Raw genomic sequence first — 22,260 nt, forward strand, 5'->3', positions numbered from 1 at the left:
TTATTAAAATTATTATAATATAACATAAATAGACCATTAACTAACCTAATTCAGTAGTATTTAGCTCTTAATTTTCACTAAAATCATATAATATAACACCCCAACAGTTCATATAAAATACAATTATCACTTTATCGCATGAAATACGAGAAGGGTCGTTAATATATACAATACATTTTTAGTTTATATTGAATATGAAAGTAGAACTGCTTAAATATGATAGAAACAGTTTTTGGCATTTTTATTATGCATTTTTACAATTATTCCTATTTTTGTAAACTTAGGCAAAAGTTGCGTTTTATGCCAATTCAGGCATATTACGATGTGCTTTTTCTCATTGGTTTGCTATAAACAGTATATATTTTTATGATCTATTTTATTTTATTGTTCACTAATGGGCCTAGAATAGGATTCAAATACAAATTTGGGCGTCTGCCATATATTAAAAAGTTTTTTTTCCGAAAAACGCAATTTACGAGTACTTTTTCGACTTCAGAAAAAAATGTTTAGGAGTGTAATTGACGAACGTTAAAATCATGTCGGATGCTTAAGGCATTGCTTTCTTCAAACAAAAAATAAAAATGAAAAAAAATACAATGAAATTTTATTTAAAAAAATATATTTAATTTTTACACTTAATCGTTGGTAGAGGGCTCAAAGTAAATAGCTAGATTTATTAAATTATTTTTCTCGTTATCTACATAAAATTACGCATCTTTTAGGTGGTATTACATTGCTTATTTCCAAAATTTACTCAAACGGCCCACCCTAATAACCAACGGAGACGCCATGTCTAAAATTTTCGGTACAAAATAGTCTGCCGTTTTTTGCGGGGGAGGGGCACATCAAATATATAGGTACGTCATGTCAGATAAACGTCAGTCCATACATATGGTTGACCATTGGCCGCCTATTTTCGACAGAGGGGAATGCCTGTTAATGGCGGCTCCATAGGCTGGTCTAAGTCCTCATCGTAGGTGAAAGGTGACTTCTACCTCTTCCTCAGATACTTGCAGCAACCCAGCGCGTAGCAGCAACTCTAAGGGTAACATTCCATTTCTGACCGCAGCTGCACTTCTAAGACGCGTCGGTGTTATTGTCAATTTCCATAGTAAAATGAATGGTAGTGCTGCTGTCGTTGGAAATGGACTGTCACCTTTACAGCGGACGTCGCCGCGACACGCGCTGTATGTATGCTGCCGAACGGATTTAATTTCACTCAATAATCTAAAGTTGAGAAAAAAATTACAATAAAGCCAAATGGTTGTCGTCAGAGTCTTGGCGCGAGGCGTAAATGTGTCGTTTATGCTCCCGATGTAGCCCACAAGATGGCAGAACCTACTATGCACAAGGAAACGTACCGAGGAGAACGGTAGATGGTAGCACTTGCTTTGGCAATGTACAAGTGCACATATGTTTCCGATTCAGGACCGCATGGCAGACCGATGGCAGACCCTCCAACGCGCGCGCGTCCTTATACAGCCAAACGATCTAAATGAAAAAAAGAGTATTTTTTTAAGTCTTTATAGCGTCTAAATACTTAGTAAGTAATTTGCTTATACGGAGACTATCTAGGCTGGTCCAAGTCCTCATCGTAGGTGACTTCGGCCTCTGCCTCGGCTACTTGCAGCAACCCGGCACGTAGCAGCAACTCTAACAGCGGACGTCGCCGCGTCACGCGCTGTCTGTATGCTGCCGAGCGGATTTCTGCAATGACCCAAAAAACCATATACATACCTAGTGCGACATAAAATAGTAGAAATGAAATAAAATGGAAAACATCATGCAAATCATGGGATTAGTTGTCAAGCGGACCCCAGGCTCCTATGTGAGCCGTGGCAAAATGCCGGGATAACGCGAGGAAGAAGAAGAAATGAAATAAAATGGAACTAAAAAAATCTATACTAAATTGTTGCCATGTTTAAGCATTTTACGTCAAAAATATGAAAGTTACGTAGGAAGTGGCGCCCTCAATAATTTTCTACAATTTACTGTCGGAGTGTATACCAACTTAGGATTTAATTGGTGAATTGCAAAATTAATTTAGTCTGAGGTTAACTAGTAAGAGTAATACGTATAGAGTCTGTTTGGAAAGAGAAGAGTCGTGAAACTGTGCGTGAAATGTATTGGGCCCCATACATTTCACGACTCCTCTTTCCGCACGGACTCTAAGCACTTACTGATAGGCTGAAGGGGTTTAGTGCGCATCTGAGGTCCAAACTCGTACATGACCTGAAAATCTGCGTGGCTGCCGAATTTGAAACCGAAACCCACGCGGTGGTCCTTGCCTGGAAACAACAACAACAACATCATGCACATATAATAATTAATATTTTTTTAGCTTGTAAGATTTTACTATTGTATGTATGTTAGTTTGTAAGGTATGTATCTATGGGCCTTAGGCCTTAGTTGCCTGATAATAAATGATATTTGATTTGATTTGATATAAGCCATAGACAATTCAAATTTACATTGTGACGTCTTTCTTTCGTATAAGATGAATAAAGTCTAAGGAAAAAACGTGCCTCGGAAATCAAGAAAAAATCATTCTCGGATAGATGCCGCACACACCTTTAGCCTATACTCGGCTAGATGGCGTGACGACACCGTTTCATATTTAACAATTTCAACACATAGATATCAGTAAAACATGGATCAAAATGATATAAAAATAATAAAATCATTTGTCCATATTATATACACACATTATAATTTTTTTTGATAATTTTATACCTTTTCATTTTGAGTTTGCCGTGTGTCGATAGATGGCAGTAATTTTACTGTGACTACAAAATTTACAATGACAGGACCCCTCTATACTATGCTATCTGAAGGGTACACGGAAAGAACATGTCTAAGAGTCACTTTAGTAACATTTTGAGTAAACGCGTTTTTAATGTTTGGAACAATGTCAAAATGTATGTTAACTCCGTGACTAGGGGTTTTTTTTAAGTAAAAAAAGTTGTGTTAAATATATTATACGGCGGTAACAAAACAAGTAATAGTTCATTAAAAGCTCTACATTTTGAGATGAAAATCACGTTTTCCGAAAAAAGTGAATAGACATGTTCTTTCCGTGTACCCTTCATCTATTCTTTTTGCTAATACGGAATTTATATGAAAACGTGTGAGGTGACGTCATAGTCAACTCACCTACTTTTTATACTTCCATCCGATTTATTAAATATAAATTGTGTTTAAAAATAACTGCTATCTATGTTTTTCTAATAATGATCTGGCCGCGTAGCCAAGATGCCAATCGCTTACGCTCCGTAGCGATCGAAACGCAACTGTCACTGTCACACTAATATGGAAGAGTGATAGAGAGACATAATGCTTTTCGTTGTCGAAGCGATAGCGATTGTAACCTTGGCTAGGCCGGCTGGAGCTTTATTTCGTGCACGGTGTGAAATAATTTATTTTAAGTAGAGTAAAGTACCCAATTATGACGACATTAATGTGGATAATCTTACCAACACGCAGCGGTGGCGAGAACCCGTAGATCCCGATGAGAGCCATGGGCACATCTTCAGGGACTATGAGGAATATACCTTCAGCGCCTATTACACCTGACAGCAAATAAATAGGTATTTATTTATTTAAACTTTATTAAATTATTACACAAAATATGTACATAGGTACAAATCTAAAACAGATCACTACAAAACTGTATTTACACTTTGCCCGGAGGTAAGGGTCCTCTACAAGTCTACGACTACATAAACATATATATTTTAGAATAGAATATGAATATTTTTATTCGTGAGCACATACACAAAAAAAGAAAATGATACAAGCAGAGAAACATAAAAAGGAGAAAGTGCCACGAAATGGTCTCACCTCAGCATGTTGCTGGCGACTTCCAGCGCTGATCTTCCGATGAGACCATCCGGTGAAGATGGAGGTGATGAGACAATGACCTTCATCACCTGGTGGTGTCTACTCTCAATTGCTCAAAGGTTGACTGGAAGAGATTCCTTATAGGGATAAGTTCGCCTTTGTACATTGTATACTTTCTTTTAATTGTATCTTAACCTGTCTTATGTACAATAAAGTGTTTACATACATACATACATACATACAATCACGACATTTTTAAGTAGGTAGCCACTTAGGAGTAGACTTAGACGTAGGTAGAGACACTTGTACGAGTTGCACGTGTCCAATTGGCACATGAGTGTTTGCAGTAGGTAAGTACAGTTTTAAGGCACTTTATACTTTTTATTACCTATTTGGCTCATGCTGATTCTCGGGCAGACTATTCAGAAAATAGGATGTTTTCCTACATCGAAAAAACTAAATTAAAATGCTGATGGTGTAAAAACTTACATGCAATAATCATAATGCCAATGCACACACAAAACTTCATTTTACTACACAAATTAATAACCACGAAATTAGATAGGACCAGCTATTTCACCAACTGGCTAGATAATGTTGCTGCTATATTGCTAAGCTCATAAAAAACCTATTGTTGGCAATTGAGGGAAATTCTCACGGGTTAACGAAGGGACTTATAATTAACTTGGCAATTAACGAGTACCTAAAAAACGTAGTTCTAGAAAAGTAGTTCTAGAAAAGGCAATCACACGTGGTAGTATTCAATATTCATGACATTGTAAGTTTTTCGATCAGGTCACGTGTCCGTCTTACGAATTTTCAATCTGTCGAATCTGTCGGTCACGTGACCTGTCGCGAGTTTAACATTTTTTCCCCATCACAAAAAGTGCACAGCGCCGCTAAAGTTTTCACTTCAAAAATTGTCGTTTTGACAGTCATTTATCCGGTCCATACATGAATAAATAAAGATATAACGCCAACAGAACTGTAGAGAGTATCTAATATATATAAATGCAAGTGTCCTGACTGACTGATTCATCAACGCAGAGCCGAAACTACAAAAGCCGGAAAGTTGAAATTTGCACACCAGATTGCATTTATAAAGTGTACAAGAGATAAGAAGCGATTTTGAGAAATTCAACCCCTAAGGGGGTTAAAAAGGGGATGAAAGTTTGTATGGGGTTCAAGTTTTATTTTAAGCTAGGAATTTGAAACTTCGTAAAAAGATATATTATTAAAATATAAGAAAACTAATTTCAGCGTTTTTGAAAATTCATCCCCTAAGGTGGTGAAAAAGGGGTTGAAAGTTTGTATGAATATCAAAAATTTTTTCGAACGCAAGACTTGAATCTTTGTGTTTGGAGATATTGTTAAAAGACAGGAAAAGTAATTTCAGCGTTTTGTAAAATTCATCCCCTAACAGGGTTAAAAAGGGGTTGAAAGTTTGAATCCACTACAAATGCTTTGAAACTTCTTAGAAAGGCGTAATAGCTGATTACAAAAAAAAGTAATTGCAACGCATTTGGAAATTCAACCCCTAAGGGAGTTAAAAGGGGGATGAAAGTTCGTCTTGGGGTGCAAATTTTATTTTAAGCTAGGAACTTGAAACTTTGCAAAAATATATTAAATTAAAATACAAGAAAACTTATTTCAGCGTTTTTGAAAATTCATCCCCTAAGGTGGTGCAAGTTTGTATGAATATCAATTTTTTTTTTCAAGCTTTCAAGCTAGGAACTTCAAACTTGGTAAAAGGGCATTAACATTATAATATTAAAAGTTTGTATTATAAAGTTTGCATCGATGAAAATTATATACCTATACTCAAGTTGTAAAATGTTCAAAATAAGAGTCCACGCGGACGAAGTCGCGGGCAACAGCTAGTATATAAATTTCAGCTCAATCAGAAACCGGGAAGTGGATAAAATTTAACTTGCAAGTTTTGATTACACACAGACACACAACGGTCAGGTTGAAACTAAATAAAAGCTTGTAAAATAGAGATAGGTACTTATATATATATATATATAAGTACCTATCCTATCCTATTTAGTTTCAACCTGACCGTTGTGTGTCTGTGTGTAATCAAAACTTGCAAGTTAAATTTTATCCACTTCCCGGTTTCTGATTGAGCTGAAATTTTGCATTACATACGTAAGTCGGGTGACAATGCAATATTATGGTGTCATCGAGCTGATCTGATGATGGAGACCGGAGGTGGCCAACTGGCCATAGGAACTATGTGATAAAACAACGAAACCTAATTGTGTTTGGGGTTTTTAGAATTATCTCGATGAGCATTAGTTGTCTGTGGAAAGAAAAGTACAGTCAGCGATAAAAGCTTGTACCAAAAATAAATTTTTTGCCAAAAACTTATTTTATTAATTTGGATATCTACTCTAGGTAACGCAGATACTTTAGGCGCGTTGTTTCATTGACTGTACCTACGTCTTTTAATAGACAGGACCGAAAAATTAGGTAATTATTCATTTCGGCAGGCATTAATTGGATTATCCGAAAGATTGACGCTAATATGATAGAGTTATTATTAGTGATTTTTGGAATTACCCGACACTGAAGTATTCAAAATTTAAGATATATTATATTATTATATGCATTATAAGATAATGTGTCTAAGGATCTTAACATTATACATATAACTAATATAATAGCTAAGTTGTCACAAAGAAAAATATTTTTAACCCATAAGCATTCAATGCATTTTACGTAACCAGGGACCTGCGGTGACCTCCGTATATTTTGTCCAAACCACGGAATACCTTAAAATGATACTACTTTGACACAACAGACACCGTGTCATTTTATCAGTCAGCGTCGTACAGTCAGCGTCAAAAATATGTCCACATTATTCGTCTTATTTCAAAGCAGCAAGGTGCAAAATCGTACACATAGTTCTGACGCAATAGCCACACACATGACATAACCGGAAAACGCACAGTGCAAACCACTATCGGTTTCGAAATATGAAAGTGGTGGTCAAGTCACATATCAAAACGTCATAAACGCCACGTTTTGGAAAAGGAAAGTTGGGTCTTAACTACTTAAAAATTAGGTTCACTTTGAATTGGCAAAATTACGTCATTTATTCTTTTCGAAAGTTACGCTAGGTCCCGGTGAATGGAAACGCACACATATGCAATTAGCAAATTAAGGTCAAATGCAATGCGATTCCAACTCTATTGAAAGTATATAGATATCAAAATGCAATGTGTTTTGTTTGAAAGATACTTCTAAACGATTTTAAAATTCGAACTCGAGGAACGAGTTCGTGGCCGGTCGAAAATGAATCACTGCAGTGATTCAGATGGATGGAATGTATACTTTAATGATGTGTGATTAGGTTCATTATTGATTGGGTTAAATATTAATTTATGATCTTTTAATAACAGTGAAAGTTTTAGTCCGGATATCATATGTTCCTGAGCTCAGTTTGGCGGCAAAACTCGGCATTGACAGTTTAGTTTTTTAATTCAATTTTTTTTATGACTTGTGAGAAATGAGTTTGGTTGTGTGATTTTTAAGTGTTTTTTCTTTTAAAATTTAAAATGGTTGTGAAATCGTTGATTTTCCTGTGTCTACTTTCATTGGGTGAGTCTTTCGCGTAATAATCTTAATTGGTTAGATTACGGGTTCGGGAAAATCGCTAGTTATCGTAATCGATTTAGAAGGCGCCACATTTAACCAACTAGTGTTTTGGAAAAACCACATTTTTAATAAATTACTCGTACTGAGTAAGCAGTGGTGGCCGAGTGGATATGACGTCTGACTTTCAATCCGGAGGTCGCGGGTTCAAATCCTGGCTCGTACCAATGAGTTTTTCGGAACTTATGTACGAAATATCATTTGATATTTACCACTAGCTTTTCGGTGAAGGAAAATCGTCAGGAAACCTGCATAGATCTGCGAAGAAATTCAAAGGTGTATGTGAAGTCCCCAATCCGCATTGGGCTAGCGTGGGGACTATAGCCCAAGCCCTCTCGCGCATGAGAGGAGGCCTGTGCTCAGCAGTGGGACGTATATAGGCTGAGATGATGATGATGATGATGACTGAGCAAGGAAAAATGTGACTGGCACACCTAGTGTCTCGTATACGAATTGGTAACTAATTTAAAAACTGGCCAAGTGCGAGTCGGACTCGCGCACGAAGGGTTCCGTACCATTACGCAAAAAAAGACAAAAAGATCAATTTTGTTGCATGGGAGGTCCACTTAAATATTTATTATATCCTGTTTTTAGTATTTGTTGTTATCACGGCAACAAAAATACATCATCTGTAAAAATTTCAACTGTCTAGCTATCACGGTTCATGAGATACAGCCTGGTGACAGACAGACGGACAGCGGAGTCTTAGTAATAGGGTCCCGTTTTTAACCTTTGGGTACGGAACCCTAAAACTTAGGTAGGCATTATAATTAATGAATCTCTGCCAATATTGGTACAGTCACCTGCAATAATATGTTACTCATGGAAAGCCGCTAAAATATGTGACACGCTCTTATAGATCTACAAATAAGTTCGTGTCATATATTTTTGCGGCCTTCGTTGTGTAACATATTTTTGCAGGTGACTGTACGACCGCTATTATTCTTATTAATAACATTAGAATAACAAATTAATAAGAATAACAGATTTCTAAAGTTTGGGCACCTCTGGGTGCATGCAAGTAGGTATTTTATTATGTGCCTAGTGTGGTGCCCATGACCTGAACTCCTCATTATCACTATACAACATTACGTAATGTACGATTATAAAGCACCTTGAATATAGGGTCATTGCGCTTGTTTTCGTCCATTTGACGAAATTTGAATATAAACCTATATTGCTGCACAAATTTGGACTTACTGCAATCCTTAATATCTAAACAATATATCTATTTACATAAAAATGATATTTCGCAAGTAGCAAATTAAAGAAGAATTATATTCTTTGCTAATCCGTCAAGTAAACGAAAATTTCAGCATGCCATGAAACTAACGCAATGACCCTATATATACAGTGAAACTTTGATGACATGAATCTTTTTTTATTACCACGTCGTTAACAAACAAGCATACGGCCTGTCTGATGGTAAGCAGTCACCGTTGCCGTTGCCATCATCATCATCATCTCAGCCATAAGACGTCCACTGCTGAACATAGGCCTCCCCCTTATGGGGGGTGAATGCCATAATCGCCACGCTTGGCAGCCGTGCCAACAAAGGCGAACTTATCCCTGAATGGGATCTTTTCCAGTTAACCTTTGAGGAAATGAGGACAGAAGTAACGATGAATGACAAACACAAGCAAAAGTGTACAATCCCTAAAATAAATGAAATGCAAGTTTTGAATACACATTACTCCAAATATACATAAATAATAAATATAACAATACAAATACATATATATATAGATACATACATATAAATACAAATCAATAAATACTCAAAATATAATATAAATAGCTATATAGATATTAATTCGAATCAGAAAAGTAAAGGAAATGAAAGAAGTGGGAGTGGTAATAGATGTCATATACAAAAGAAAAAGTGACCAAACCGCGGACCGACGCAGCCTAATGTGCGTTCAGTCTGCGTCGGTCTGCCAACGCGTGCTCCCGGTGAAGCTCCTCGTTACAGAGCAAAACATGACGAGCATTCTTCCAATTAGAATAACTACATGAGAGACCAGTTTTGTTTTATTTCATTCATATGTGGTAAAAATGTGGAAAAAGCCAAAAAATTTGGGCTCTATAGAAATGACATGAGGAGGAATTGACAGACACGCAATGGACAGAGGTACAGTTAGAAATAAAAGCGTGTAAATAAATATTGGCAATAAAATGTAAATAAATTTTTCACCACACCAGCTCCGAAAGGCTTACTTTGCACTTCAAAAACTGATAGCAAAGTTGCATTTTATTCACATATGAGGCAAAGTAATCAAATGCAAATTTTCTTATGTTTTCTTATGTTTGCTGGTAGAATTGACTTTTAATATGATGATTTTGGATGATAAATATTTAATAACATTCATTTGGATTCGATTTGGTTTGATTTTGTTTGATATTTTACATTTAATATTTGCTTCGGGTTAGTGTGGTGAAAAATTTTGTTTCACTCGGGGTCAAATTTTGTTTAACCCTCGTGCTTTGAAACCCTCGCAACGCTCAAGATTCCATTTTTCGAACTACTCGCTACGCTCGTGGTTCATATTGGAATCTTCCGCTTGCTCGGGTATCAATATTAGCACGAGTGGTTAAACAACAACTTTGCCCACTTGTAAAACGAATAACTATTTCCTTTTTTATTGTGTTGATCATCGTTGATTTTTTCAATGTGATTGACATCTGTATTTACAATTTATAATTTTTATAAATATTGGCAATATTGTTATTTAAGGAAATCAACTTGGAATGTAGTTATCGTACTGCCTTGATCCTAACTAGTAGGCCAACAGCGACAGGTCATGTTGTGTAATGCACATGTTCTAGTAGTGCTCGCTAAGATGTGCAAATTGCGATTTACTATGTACGAAACTGGTATTTTTACTTTAAACAATATAGGTAACTCAAATAGTAGGTACATTATAGGAATAGGTAATAGGTCGCTACGCGATTGTTGCGCCATTTAGGGTCTTAGCTATATTGATTGTTCAATACTTATATACTCTAAGGTCGTTTCTCAAAAAGTTGGCACCGCCACCTGTAAATAGGTTTATGTTAGAACTTTTTTTTCGTTATGTACAATTTTTATATATAAAAAATTAATACATATTTAGAGAGACTTTTTACACAGAGGCCTAATACTTTGAAAAAAATTTAATAAATATTGATTACAAAAAAAAATATTGTAACTACGTTTATCCGTTAACCTGCCGTGTCCCAACGCGAGGTACTGATGTTCCGAGCTATGAAAACCACACAAAATATTAACTTAATTTAACGGCATTACCGTATTTTATTAACATATATCCTTAAGTTTTAAAGTATTACTATCGCATAACAATATTATACTTATATTTTAAGTTATTCGGCTTCAAAGTTTGTCCAAGGCAATTCTTAACAGTCACCTGGCGCGTCACATTCACGACGATTGTATAACCCCCACCGCACCTTTCCCGTCTCACTCCGCACGAGCTGAAGCCGTCACTCATCAGCTATCACCTGGTAGGACGAAGACGTGGTTATTGTGCTTCACAAATAAAACACAAACGACAAAGTATCGGAAATTGGAGTTTGTAATGGGTAAGTACTCTTTATCCTGGAGTCGATATCTTGCTAATTATGTAACCTATCGCATTACTATCAAGATATGTAACGTAAACAATAGTTTAGTTTTATATGCCTAAGTATGGAGTTCATCAAGCTAATACATTTTGTGTATTCGCGATATAACTGCCATTTTCCCCATCACCTGCATATCGTCCACCTGGCTAAAACTGCCAGGTGGATGAGATTTTGCGGCAGGTTAATGTCACTGATACCACAACTAATACTCGTAACTATATAATTATATAGCGGTTATATCGCTTTTGTGTGTTAATTTAGGAATAAAAACTATCCTGTCTGTTAAAGCTGCATATTATTGAAATTTTTGTACTTTTGTCTTAAGTCTCGTTAACCTGTCCAAAAAAGTCAGGTGAATGATGCAATGGCAGGTGAACGAAGCGTCCTTAACCTGCCATATGACAGGTGATCGATAATTATTTAAAATCCACGTTACATATACTCAAACTAGATTTGTGACGTCCCACGGGAAAAGGTACCTTATGAGGGTTTTTAGTTTTAGACATATATTAAAATGTTTTGTAAAAAGTATAAGTATATGCAGATTAGTCCCGTTCTTGTCAAAACCCAGTTCTGATGATGGGATCTATGAAGAATCGAGGGAACTCCTCAAATCTTAAAGGCATACATATAGTGATTTTTGTGTTTTTATTTACAAATCAAGCATATACATTCACAAAAGTGACATTGGATGAAGTGGAACTGCTGATGAAGATCAGAACGAAACTCTTCAACGACGCATAGTTCACGTTTGGCGATTTGTCCTCTTCGTTATGTTTGTTAAGCAAGACAAGTTTATAAGCTGCATTTTTGTCAATCTCGAGTTCTGATGATGGGATCCATGAGGAATCGAGGGAACTCCTCAAACCTTAAAGGCATGCGTATAGTGACTTTTGGATTTACATCAGAAAATCAAGCATTTTCATTAAAAACTGTCGCATTTGATGAAGTGGAACTGCTGATGATGATTAGAACAGAACTCTTCAATGATGCATAGTACACGTTTGGCGATTTAGATTTTGACTTGGATTGGGACTGGGGCTGGGACCCGGACCCAGACTCGGGCCCGGACTCGGACCCGGACTGTGACTCGGACCCGGACCTAGACTCAAACCCGGAGTCGGACCTGGACCTGGATCCCGGCTCTTATCTGAACCTGAACCCGGACCTAACCTGACCTGACCTTGCACCGAACCTGAGTTCCACTAGGTACTGCGAGGGTTCAACATCAGCTCTATCTTGGGTACTGCGCTCCCAAGTGCTCATCAAGACGTGTCGAATGACCAAAACAGCATGTGTCTATGTTGCATCAAACCTGAGTTCCAGTAGGTACTGCGAGGGTTCAGCATCAGCTCTATCTTGGGTACTGCTTTCCCAATTGCTCATCAAGACGTGTCGAATGACCAAAACAGCGTGTGTCTATGTTGCACCAAACCTGAGTTCCACTAGGTACTGCGAAGGTTCAGCATCAGCTCTATCTTAGTAACCACTTTTCCAAGTGTTCATCACGACGTGTTGAATGACCAAAACAGCGTGTGTCTATGTTGCACCAAACCTGAGTTCCACTAGGTGCTGCGAGGGTTCAGCATCAGCTCTATCTTGGGTACTGCTCTCCCAAGTCCTCATCAAGACGTGTCGAATGACCAAAACAGCGTGTGTCTATGTTGCACCAAACCTGAGTTCCACTAGGTACTGCGAGGGTTCAGCATCAGCTCTCTCTTGGGTACTGCTCTCCCAAGTCCTCATCGAGACGTGTCGAATGACCAAAACAGCGTGTGTCTATGTTGCACCAAACCTGAGTTCCACTATTAGGTGCTGCGAGGGTTCAGCATCAGCTCTATCTTGGGTACTGCCCTCCCAAGTCCTCATCAAAACGTGTCGAATGACCAAAACAGCGTGTGTCTATGTTGCATCAAACCTGAGTTCCACTAGGTACTGCGATGGTCCAGCATCAGCTCTATCTTGAGTTCTGCTCTCCCAAGTGCTCACCAAGACGAGTTGGATGACCAAAACTGCATGTGCCTATGTTGCACCAAACCTGAGTTCCACTAGGTACTGCCAGGGTGAATAGACAGTAAGATTGTATGTTTACTTATTCACAGAAACTTGTTGTTAAATTGGGAATCGAATCGAAGGTGAGGTGGGTCAGAATCCAAAATTTTAATCATCATGGTGGACAATAAGGTCCCTTTTTACAGAAGATGACACATTTTTCGATAATTTTTAGAAGGCATTGAAAATGATGTGGTGGACAGGTGGATGACACTCATTACAGGTGAACGATGGCAAGAAACCAGGTTAACGGCAACGGACACAGGTTAATGACGCCTCTCGATAACCTGTCAATATTTTCATTGGAATTTGTACTTATTTCTCGATAACCTGCTTCTACTATCGATAACCTGGAGACAAAATATCTTTCACCTGTCCTTGATATCATTAACCTGAATTTCAAACGCCTATATCTCCTAAACTAATTGAAGGAATTGCTTCCCTTCCACATTTTCTAATAGTTAAAGTTGCCTTTTAACGATCCCAATTAAAAAAAATGCGAAAATGCAAAATTTTTGAAAAACGTTAACGTTAACCTGGCGGTGCCAACTTTTTGAGAAACGACCCTATAGAATTTCCAATTAAGCAAGAACCCTAAATGGCATAACAATCCCGTGTGGTGATTGTACATGATATGTGTACATAAACAAGAGTCGAACATAGATAGAAAATGGAATCAAAAATTTCAAGCTAAGTCACACGATCCTTCATCATACGAGTAACATCGCCAGATTACTTTTTTGACACCGGTTTCGACACCTATTTTACTGTATCGTTAAAAATGTGATATATTTTCAGGTTACGGCTCCGTGATCATTCCGGAGGAGCTGCCCTCTCTGCTCTCCGTAGCTTACTCCAACATCCCACCGATCAAGAAAGGTTACCTATATTGTATCTCTATACATACATATTTGTTGTCAATGCCATGTATGTTGTGGGCATGACAAGACACCCTCCAGACTGAGCATAGTAGCGCTACCCCCTCTGCCACAAATATACGGTAGTTTTACTCCATTTTCGAGTCAAGTGTCTTTGTGTGACGCCCGTCAGGCCTATTCGGATTTCGAGATAATCACAAGATCTAGAGACGATTTAGAGATCAACTAGATCTACATTATATATCGACTAGATGTGACTTGGATATCTAAGTCATAACTTGTCGAAATCGTTCAAGAGGACCTCCAGAATCGCGGAAACGTCAAATTTGACATCTATCTATCTTACAAATGTCTTTAAATTATCCATATCGTAACTTGTTGAAGTCTAGTAGAAATCTAATTCATTTTCCGAATCGAGCCGCGTGTCTTTGAACGGACCAATCACGGCACGGGACTTGCACCCCTGTATTTTTGGCAGCATCGGTTTCATGAAATAATTGGTCTAAGCTCCGTTTAGAGGATTCTTAGTCTATGGTTGTGGGTATGGATAGTTGCTTCAAAGATTGCCAACTGATTGCCAATTTTCCTGGGTCACTATAGGTTATAGTCTCTTTAATGGCTTCGACCCGTGATATTGGCTTTCCATCGGGGTCCCTTTGTTTCCCATAAAGTTTTAAGTCATAATGTATTGTTTGTCATATTATCGTTAGTCATAAAACTGAAACCGTTAACTTTTCAGGATTTTTGTAAAGTTATTCTATAGATAGGTTAGGTTAGGTTTGTTTTATGGCAATCTTGAAAAGTTACGTGTTTCTGAGAAAAACCAATTATGACTAACGAAAATTCGGACAAACAAAACATTATGACTTAAAACTATTTGGGAAACAATAGAGACCTCTTTCCATTTTGTTTCATGGGATATGTCGTGTTCCAGGTACGGACTCGCGAGTCGGGTTCGGCTTCGCATTCGGCAACCATGCTGACTTCCAGGTGATGTTTGAGCTGGGCCCGCAGACCAACACAGCGCCGCTAAGTAAGTACAACCTCGCTAATCAACTTGCTTAGGCCCCCACATCTAGCGTCTTTCGAGCGTCGGCGTCTGGTCAGCGCTATGGAAAATGACGTCGCTGCGCAGTTGACGCTCGAATAAGACGCTGGATGTGGGTGGGGCCTTATCCAGCGATCCTTGTAATCCGGGCACTGCCTTCGCTCTCGCTGTGCTCGTGGCACAGAACAAATAATAGTACTAGGAACAGAAGATTCACTCTCTAACAAAACGCGTCTGTTACGATCAGGACATATATTTATGGCCGCTAGGTGGCGACAGCGCCACGCGCGGCTTTTATTATGGCAGAGATATAATATATATAACTTCGTATAAGATAAATAAAGACTAAAAAAACGTGCCCCGGAAATCAAGAAAAAGTCATTCTCGAATAGATGGCGCACACACCTTTGGCCTATTCTCGACTAGATGGCGTTGACGACACCGTTTGATATTTAACAATTTTAACACATATCAGTGAAAGAACATGGGTCAGTATGGAAAAATAAAAATTAAATATCATTTATTTTGATTAATTTATACATTTTCAATTTTTTTTAAGTTTTAATAGTGTGTCGATAGATGGCAGTAAATGTACCGTGACTACAAAATTTACTTTGGCAATAGCCCTCTATACTATCTATTCTCTTTGGTTATGGGTAGTCACCAAAATTGGTGTGGGACGGATGTACTTGTAGCTAATTACTTAATTTTTGACTCTTTCGCTTGCTCGGGCATTAATAACTATTAATTAGCACTAGGAGGGGAGGAGGGGCAAAGTATTAGTTTAAACCATAGTCTAATAAAACATGGTCTTCTCTTCCCAGAGTGACACAAGCCTACGTCACAATAACATGGCCGCTATATATGGCGCTATCGCATATTATCATATACCGCTGTCGCATGATGTCGTAGGCTTGTGTCAGTCAGGTGACCTAGAAAAGACGGGAAGAGAGTACCAGGCGGAGTATATTATATTATTATTATACCATAACTTTGCCCCTTGTAAAACTTGTAAATGAATATAGTTTTTGCCCAACTACTTTCTAAAATTGAACATTGAATAATTTTACAGTTCAGACTCACTTGTTTTAAGCCACTCGCGCGACATGTTTACCTAGGCTCTCCGAAACATGTCGCGCGAGTGACTTAAAACGAGTGAGACTAAACGGTAAAATTTTTCAATGTTAGTATGTCTCACATCAGTTTAAATTCGATTACTTTCTAACACTTTATTACAATAAAACATAAACTAAACATAAAACTAATTAAAAAACCGGGCAAGTGCGAGTCGAACTCGCGCACGAAGGGTTCCGTACCATAATGAAAAAAAACGGAAAAAAATGCAAAAAAAAAACGGTCACCCATCCAAGTACTGACCACGCCCGACGTTGCTTAACTTTGGTCAAAAAACACGTTTGTTGTATGGGAGCCCCATTTAAATCTTTATTTTATTCTGTTTTTAGTATTTGTTGTTATAGCGGCAACAGAAATACATCATCTGTGAAAATTGCAACTGTCTAGCTATCACGGTTCGTGAGATACAGCCCGGTGACAGACAGACGGACGGACGGACAGCGAAGTCTTAGTAATAGGGTCCCGTTTTGCCTTTTGGGTACGGAACCCTAAAAAACTAAACTTAAATATAAACTAAATAACTATAAAAAATACCAACTTTAGCCCGTCCCGGGCTGCCCCCGACGCAAAGGTGCCCGTCACGCTCGCTGCGTTGCCGCGTTGGATTGCGCTTTCTAAAATGTTATTTATATATTTTCCAGCTGGATCGGCAGGCAGCAGCAATGCGAAGCGGCAGGCACCGACGCCTCCCAAGCTCACCAAAAACAGAGAAAAGGTAATAAATAAATACAATTTGTTTTCATAACTTTTATCTGTCTCCTCCTTCTACCTAGCGTTATCCCGGCCTTTGCCAGGGTCCGCTTTCCTACTTGCTTTCCTCCACTTTGCGCGATCCTGGGCGTCGTCTCGTGTGAGCCCGTTCACGCTCATATAGGGATTTTAAGGCTAAGTACTGCTACAAAAATAATGTATACCAATTTAAAACGCATAATAAAAAAAAATTATCCAACAATCTTCCAAAATCACCCTTGTATGAAAAACCCTCTCACCCCAAATACGTGGCACTAGGGGGTGAGGTGGGTTTTCCTCTTTATCGTCAAAGTTATGAAATGGAACTACCCACAATAAAATACAAACTAAAATACAAACGTCCGAACCACTTATTATATACACCATTCAGTTTTCACGTGTAAAATTAAAATTTTATCGAGGTTTGAAAGTCAAATTTCACCCAACTCACCCCATTTTACGGTAATGGAATCATTTTGAAGACACAGGCGGGACACGCTTGTCTAATGCACCCGGATCGGTGGGCCAAATTGGCTACCAAATGAATAAGGTCAGGTTAGCTGAGGCAGAGGCAGATCAAGAGATGGCGGAATGATCTCGACGCATTTTGCAGCGACCGTCATGACTGGCGGATGAAAGAGAGGCCTTTGCCCAGCAGTGGGACACACAATAGTCATCGTCATCGTCATCGTCAAATAGCGGCCAAGTTGTTTATAAATATCGGAACAAAGCCATTATTATCATGACACATTCTTTTCAACACCTTGGCCGCTCCGATATATCCATTATTGTATAGGTATATTACTTAATATATCTGCACCCATGAGCTCTATCATCTGGCACATGGATATGGTGGCAAAAGCTTTTGAGTAGTTGAAGGATCTTTTCTAGGACCGGTAATTGCACAAAAGATCTCTATGGGTCGAAGTGTATCCGCAAGGGCCCCCAAAAACAATATGATAAGATAAGATATATCTGCATCATCATCATCATCATCATCATCATCATTATCATCATCACCATCATGATCCGCGATTTTTACCCCATTTAGGGTCCTAGCTAAAGTTGTTCAATACTTACGCTATATAATTTCCAATTTAGCAAGAACCCTAAAAGGCTGACTGTGAGATGACTGACTGTGAGATGACTTTAATATTCTATTATAAATGATTTCAGCTCCTCCAAACGGAAGCTGGCAGCTACCTCCAAAACTGGGCATCAGCCATGCGGCGACCAGGCAGACCCAACCAAGCATCCACCGAGCTGCCGAGCCTTGAGGATTCCGTGGTGGAGTTAGTCAAGAACAGCAAGGGAGAATACGAGATACACCAGCCCAGGCCAGACCACATCCCAATAGAGGTAAGACGAGATTTCTCATAGACCAAAGGTCTTAAGTGGTCAAAAACCTCTTCCTAAGTGTCTTAATAAGAGAATCCCGAAGGCCAAAACCCATACGATCAAAAACCCGCTTAAGGTTTCCTTCGAAGGTTGTTAGAGCTAAGAGCAAGGGGCGAACCTACTTGAATTCTCCGCAGTCCCGAAAGCCCGGAGCGTCCGATAGAAGGGTATTCGAAGTAGTGTTTATTTGGGTTCTGTTAACTTCGGCGCTGAAGTTATATTTCTTGGCCAACTTAGAGTCAGTAATATGGCGTCCTGGCAGACCAATGCAGGCATTCACCGAGCTGCCGAGTCTTGAGGATTCCGTGGTGGAGTTAGTCAAGAACAGCAAGGGAGAGTACGAGATACACCAGCCCAGGCCAGACCACATCCCAATAGAGGTAAGACGAGATTTCTCATAGACCGAAGGTCGTACGTGGTAAAAAAACCCTCCCTAAGTGATTGATTTAATGATCCAATGATTTAAACAAACACAGCATTTTAACAGTATTACTAGAGGACTCGAGCAAGTTAACATTAAAATCTCCACAGACTATAACATGTTTTTGGCCCTTACATACTAATTTCAGCACACTTTCCATTGTAGTTTCAAATGTGCTGAAGTCAGCTGATGGTGGTCTGTAAACACATACAATAATATATTTTTCTAATTCTACACAGGAAATTTCGATAATTCTTTCTATGGAATAATTTACAATATCTTTACGCTCTTTAGATTTCATGCAATTTTTAACAATTATCAGGGAACCACCATGAACAGCAGACTTTCTAGCAAAAAAACTGACTAACTTAAAGTTAACAAAATCAAATAAAAACTGCCCATCTTTCAGCCAATGTTCAGTGATACACATAACTTCAACATTATTATTATCTAAAAATAAACCTATTTCTAATTCTTTGCTGGAAAAACCCTGAATATTCTGGTGAATAATATTCATACTCAGGCGTTTCTCCGCTGTCTTACAATCTAGTTTAAATTTGGCATGGGGTCCTTGACTTTGTCAGCTGACTGAGAATTAGCTATAACACTACTAAATCTATTTGGCTCAATATTATAGGCCAATAAATCCACTAGGTATACAAAATATTTCTTTGGTAGAAATACCTTCCTTGGAGCTAGCATGAAGCGCTCAATGAATTTATTTAAGTCAAAGAAATGGTACTTTTTATTGACAGATATGGCATGGTACATCAAAGAATTGTAGTGTGCTACTTTACTATTATAGTCATAAGACATATTCTCTGCATAAGGCAGTGCACATAAAATGATTTTCCCCACACCAGATTTTTCAATAATACTTAAAGTGGACATCAACTTATCTATGCTAAGCTTATCTACATTAAGGCTATTTCCTAATAAAATTACAAGTGTAGTACTGCTATCATAACATCCCTTTGAAATAATTCATTTTTAGGGTTCCGTACCCAAAGGGTAAAACGGGACCCTATTACTAAGACTTCGCTGTCCGTCCGTCCGTCCGTCTGTCACCAGGCTGTATCTCACGAACCGTGACAGTTGAAATTTTCACAGATGATGTATTTCTGTTGCCGCTATAACAACAAATACTAAAAACAGAATAAAATAAAGATTTAAATGGGGCTCCCATACAACAAGCGTGATTTTTGACCAAAGTTAAGCAACGTCGGGAGGGGTCAGTACTTGGATGGGTGACCGTTTTTTTTTTGCTTTTTTGTTTTTTTTTTTGCATTGTGGTACGGAACCCTTCGTGCGCGAGTCCGACTCGCACTTGCCCGGTTTTTATAAGTAGCTGAACAAATGTTGGTCAGTATGAGGAGTACAGCCTACAGTTTAATTTTTTGCTCATATTACAGGCCACACCCGGTATTGTTTATGTACTATAATATATATATATATATACTTTTGCTATACGTAATCGAAAGCGCTATTGTAAACTACATTTAATTGGCTAATATGTATTACCTTCCAGGTAATGGACGAACTGCAAAGGTTATACGGGCAGAAGAAAGAAGAAGCCAAGAAGATGACGCAGAAGGCTAAAGAGAAGAAGAGAAGCGACGCAGAAATAAAGAAGATCACGGAAGACTTGTCCAATGTAGATTTAGATTAGTATTTTTAAAATAAAAGTTTTTGGCACAAATTTCATTTTTGGTACAAGCTTTTATCGCTGACTGTACTTTTCTTACGATAGACAACTAATACTCATCGAGACAATTCTAAAAACCCCTAACACAATTAGGTTGCGTTGTTTCATCACAGAGTTCCTATGGCCACCTCCTGTCTCCATCATCAGATCAGCTCGATGGTACCATAATATTGCATTGTCATCCCATTTATACGTGCATGCAAAATCTCAGCTCAATCGGAAACCGGGAAGTGGATCTTTAACTTGCAAGATTTGATTACAGACAGACAGACAGACATCGGTCAGGTGAAATAAAAGCTTGTAATGAAGGGAGGTCTACCGATGTAGTGCATAATTGTTTTCCATCGTATTTTCACGGAAACGTTCGAACGTGTCTTGCTATTTCAGTCAGTCTCGGTACAAAAAGTACTGACGTTGAATGAAGTAGCATGACAAATACGAACGTTTCCGAGAAAATACGATGGAAAACAATTACGCACTAGGTACTTCCGTACCTAAAGAAATAAACTAATAGAACTCTATTCTGATTTAAATTTTTTGTTTAAGATGTTGATCTTGTCATGATGGAGTCGGATCAGGCTAACTGCATGTCATTTTCAATGACAAAGTGTGTCAATGTCTTCAATAATGTCAAATTTCTATTAAAATATGACGTTTATGTACCTATTAAAAGTTAACTATGTAGGGATCAAAATCTATCGACACTATTTACTATTATTAATATTATAAATGCGAAAGTCTGCCTGTCTGTTATCTCTTCATGCTTAAACCGCTGGATTTAGTTGAAATTTCATCATCATCATCATCATCATCTCAGCCTTAAGACGTCCACTGCTGAACATAGGCCTCCCCCTTGGACCTCCATTCGTACCGGTTGGAAGTGACCCGCATCCAGCGTCTTCCGGCGGCCTTAACAAGGTCGTCTGTCCATCTTGTGGGTGGACGTTCTACACTGCGCTTGCTAGTCCGTGGTCTCCACTCGAGCACTTTTCGACCCCATCGGCCATCTTCTCTGCGCGCAATGTGGCCTGCCCATTGCCACTTCAGCTTGCTAATCCGGGTTGAAATTTGGCATAGATATATTTTAAGTCCTGGGGAAGGACATGTTAAGTTTTTATATCGGATATCATTCCTAAAAAGAGTGAAAAGAAGAAGGGTGGCTGGAATTGAGAGAATTAATGAATTGCCTGATAATTTATGTACCTAAGCTATTATGCTTACACTCTAATGATTGCTATTACACTTTGTCCAGGCGCTATACTTAGTCTTGTTGCTGTTACCTTAGAGCATCTAGTAACTGGAGACGTCATGGCTGTCATTTTCTGTCACCCCTCCCCCTCCCCCGCAAAAACAGTCTGCCGGTTTTTGCGGGGGAGGGGACATCAAATGTATACAATTGTGCCAGGCTTTCGGCAGAGAGGTAAGCTCCCAAAGGCGACTCCGGTTATTAAATGCTCTAAGGCTGTTACTGATTCCACACAGACGAAGTCGCGGGCAAAAGCTAGTTAGGAAATAAAGTCCAGTAGGTAGATGTAGGGAACGGTGTCATTTTAGCTTTAGAATTTTGTACAAGGAAATAAAAAGTTTTTAAATTTGAATACACATAGTTTTATTAACCTGTCATATGTATCAAAAAACTGACCCCCATTGCATGGAAATATGTTTGCTTGGGGGTCAACTATCTCTGCGACTGACTGTACATGCCAAGTTTCATGTAATGGGGTTGGCAACTGTCAAAGGTTTGCATAGATGGCGCCATCATAGCTTGCCCCTT

The 22,260-nt window shown here is 38.5% G+C and overlaps 2 protein-coding genes across 2 annotated transcripts; one reads left to right on the top strand and one right to left on the bottom strand.

Annotated features, from left to right (window-relative positions):
- Window positions 1-1,567: 1,567 nt before the first annotated feature.
- On the bottom strand, window positions 1,568-4,342 carry LOC134677774 (uncharacterized). Its single transcript, XM_063536202.1, has 4 exons — window positions 4,330-4,342; window positions 3,474-3,569; window positions 2,181-2,288; window positions 1,568-1,707 (listed from the first exon to the last, which is right to left on the bottom strand). Exons 1-4 carry the CDS (start codon window positions 4,340-4,342, stop codon window positions 1,568-1,570), a joined length of 357 nt encoding a protein of 118 aa, XP_063392272.1.
- A 2,934-nt stretch (window positions 4,343-7,276) lies between these two features.
- LOC134677932 (uncharacterized) lies at window positions 7,277-20,481 on the top strand. The gene is made up of 6 exons (XM_063536378.1): window positions 7,277-7,446; window positions 13,972-14,052; window positions 14,986-15,084; window positions 16,875-16,948; window positions 18,139-18,321; window positions 20,310-20,481. Exons 1-6 carry the CDS (start codon window positions 7,404-7,406, stop codon window positions 20,448-20,450), a joined length of 621 nt encoding a protein of 206 aa, XP_063392448.1. The 5' UTR covers window positions 7,277-7,403; the 3' UTR covers window positions 20,451-20,481.
- Window positions 20,482-22,260: the final 1,779 nt, after the last annotated feature.

Source organism: Cydia fagiglandana, chromosome 27 (genome assembly GCF_963556715.1).
Source record: "Cydia fagiglandana chromosome 27, ilCydFagi1.1, whole genome shotgun sequence".
Classification (NCBI taxonomy): Eukaryota; Metazoa; Arthropoda; class Insecta; order Lepidoptera; family Tortricidae; genus Cydia; species Cydia fagiglandana.

Coding starts and splice junctions, on each gene's coding strand:
- LOC134677774 (XM_063536202.1), bottom strand. Junction 2,289..3,473: donor CTCGCCACCGCTGCGTGTTG/GTAAGATTATCC, acceptor TGTTGTTTCCAG/GCAAGGACCACCGCGTGGGT. Junction 1,708..2,180: donor TAAACCCCTTCAGCCTATCA/GTAAGTGCTTAG, acceptor GGGTCATTGCAG/AAATCCGCTCGGCAGCATAC.
- LOC134677932 (XM_063536378.1), top strand. CDS start 7,404: ATGGTTGTGAAATCGTTGATTTTCCTGTGTCTACTTTCATTGG. Junction 15,085..16,874: donor GACCAACACAGCGCCGCTAA/GTAAGTACAACC, acceptor TATATTTTCCAG/CTGGATCGGCAGGCAGCAGC. Junction 18,322..20,309: donor CAGACCACATCCCAATAGAG/GTAAGACGAGAT, acceptor ATTACCTTCCAG/GTAATGGACGAACTGCAAAG.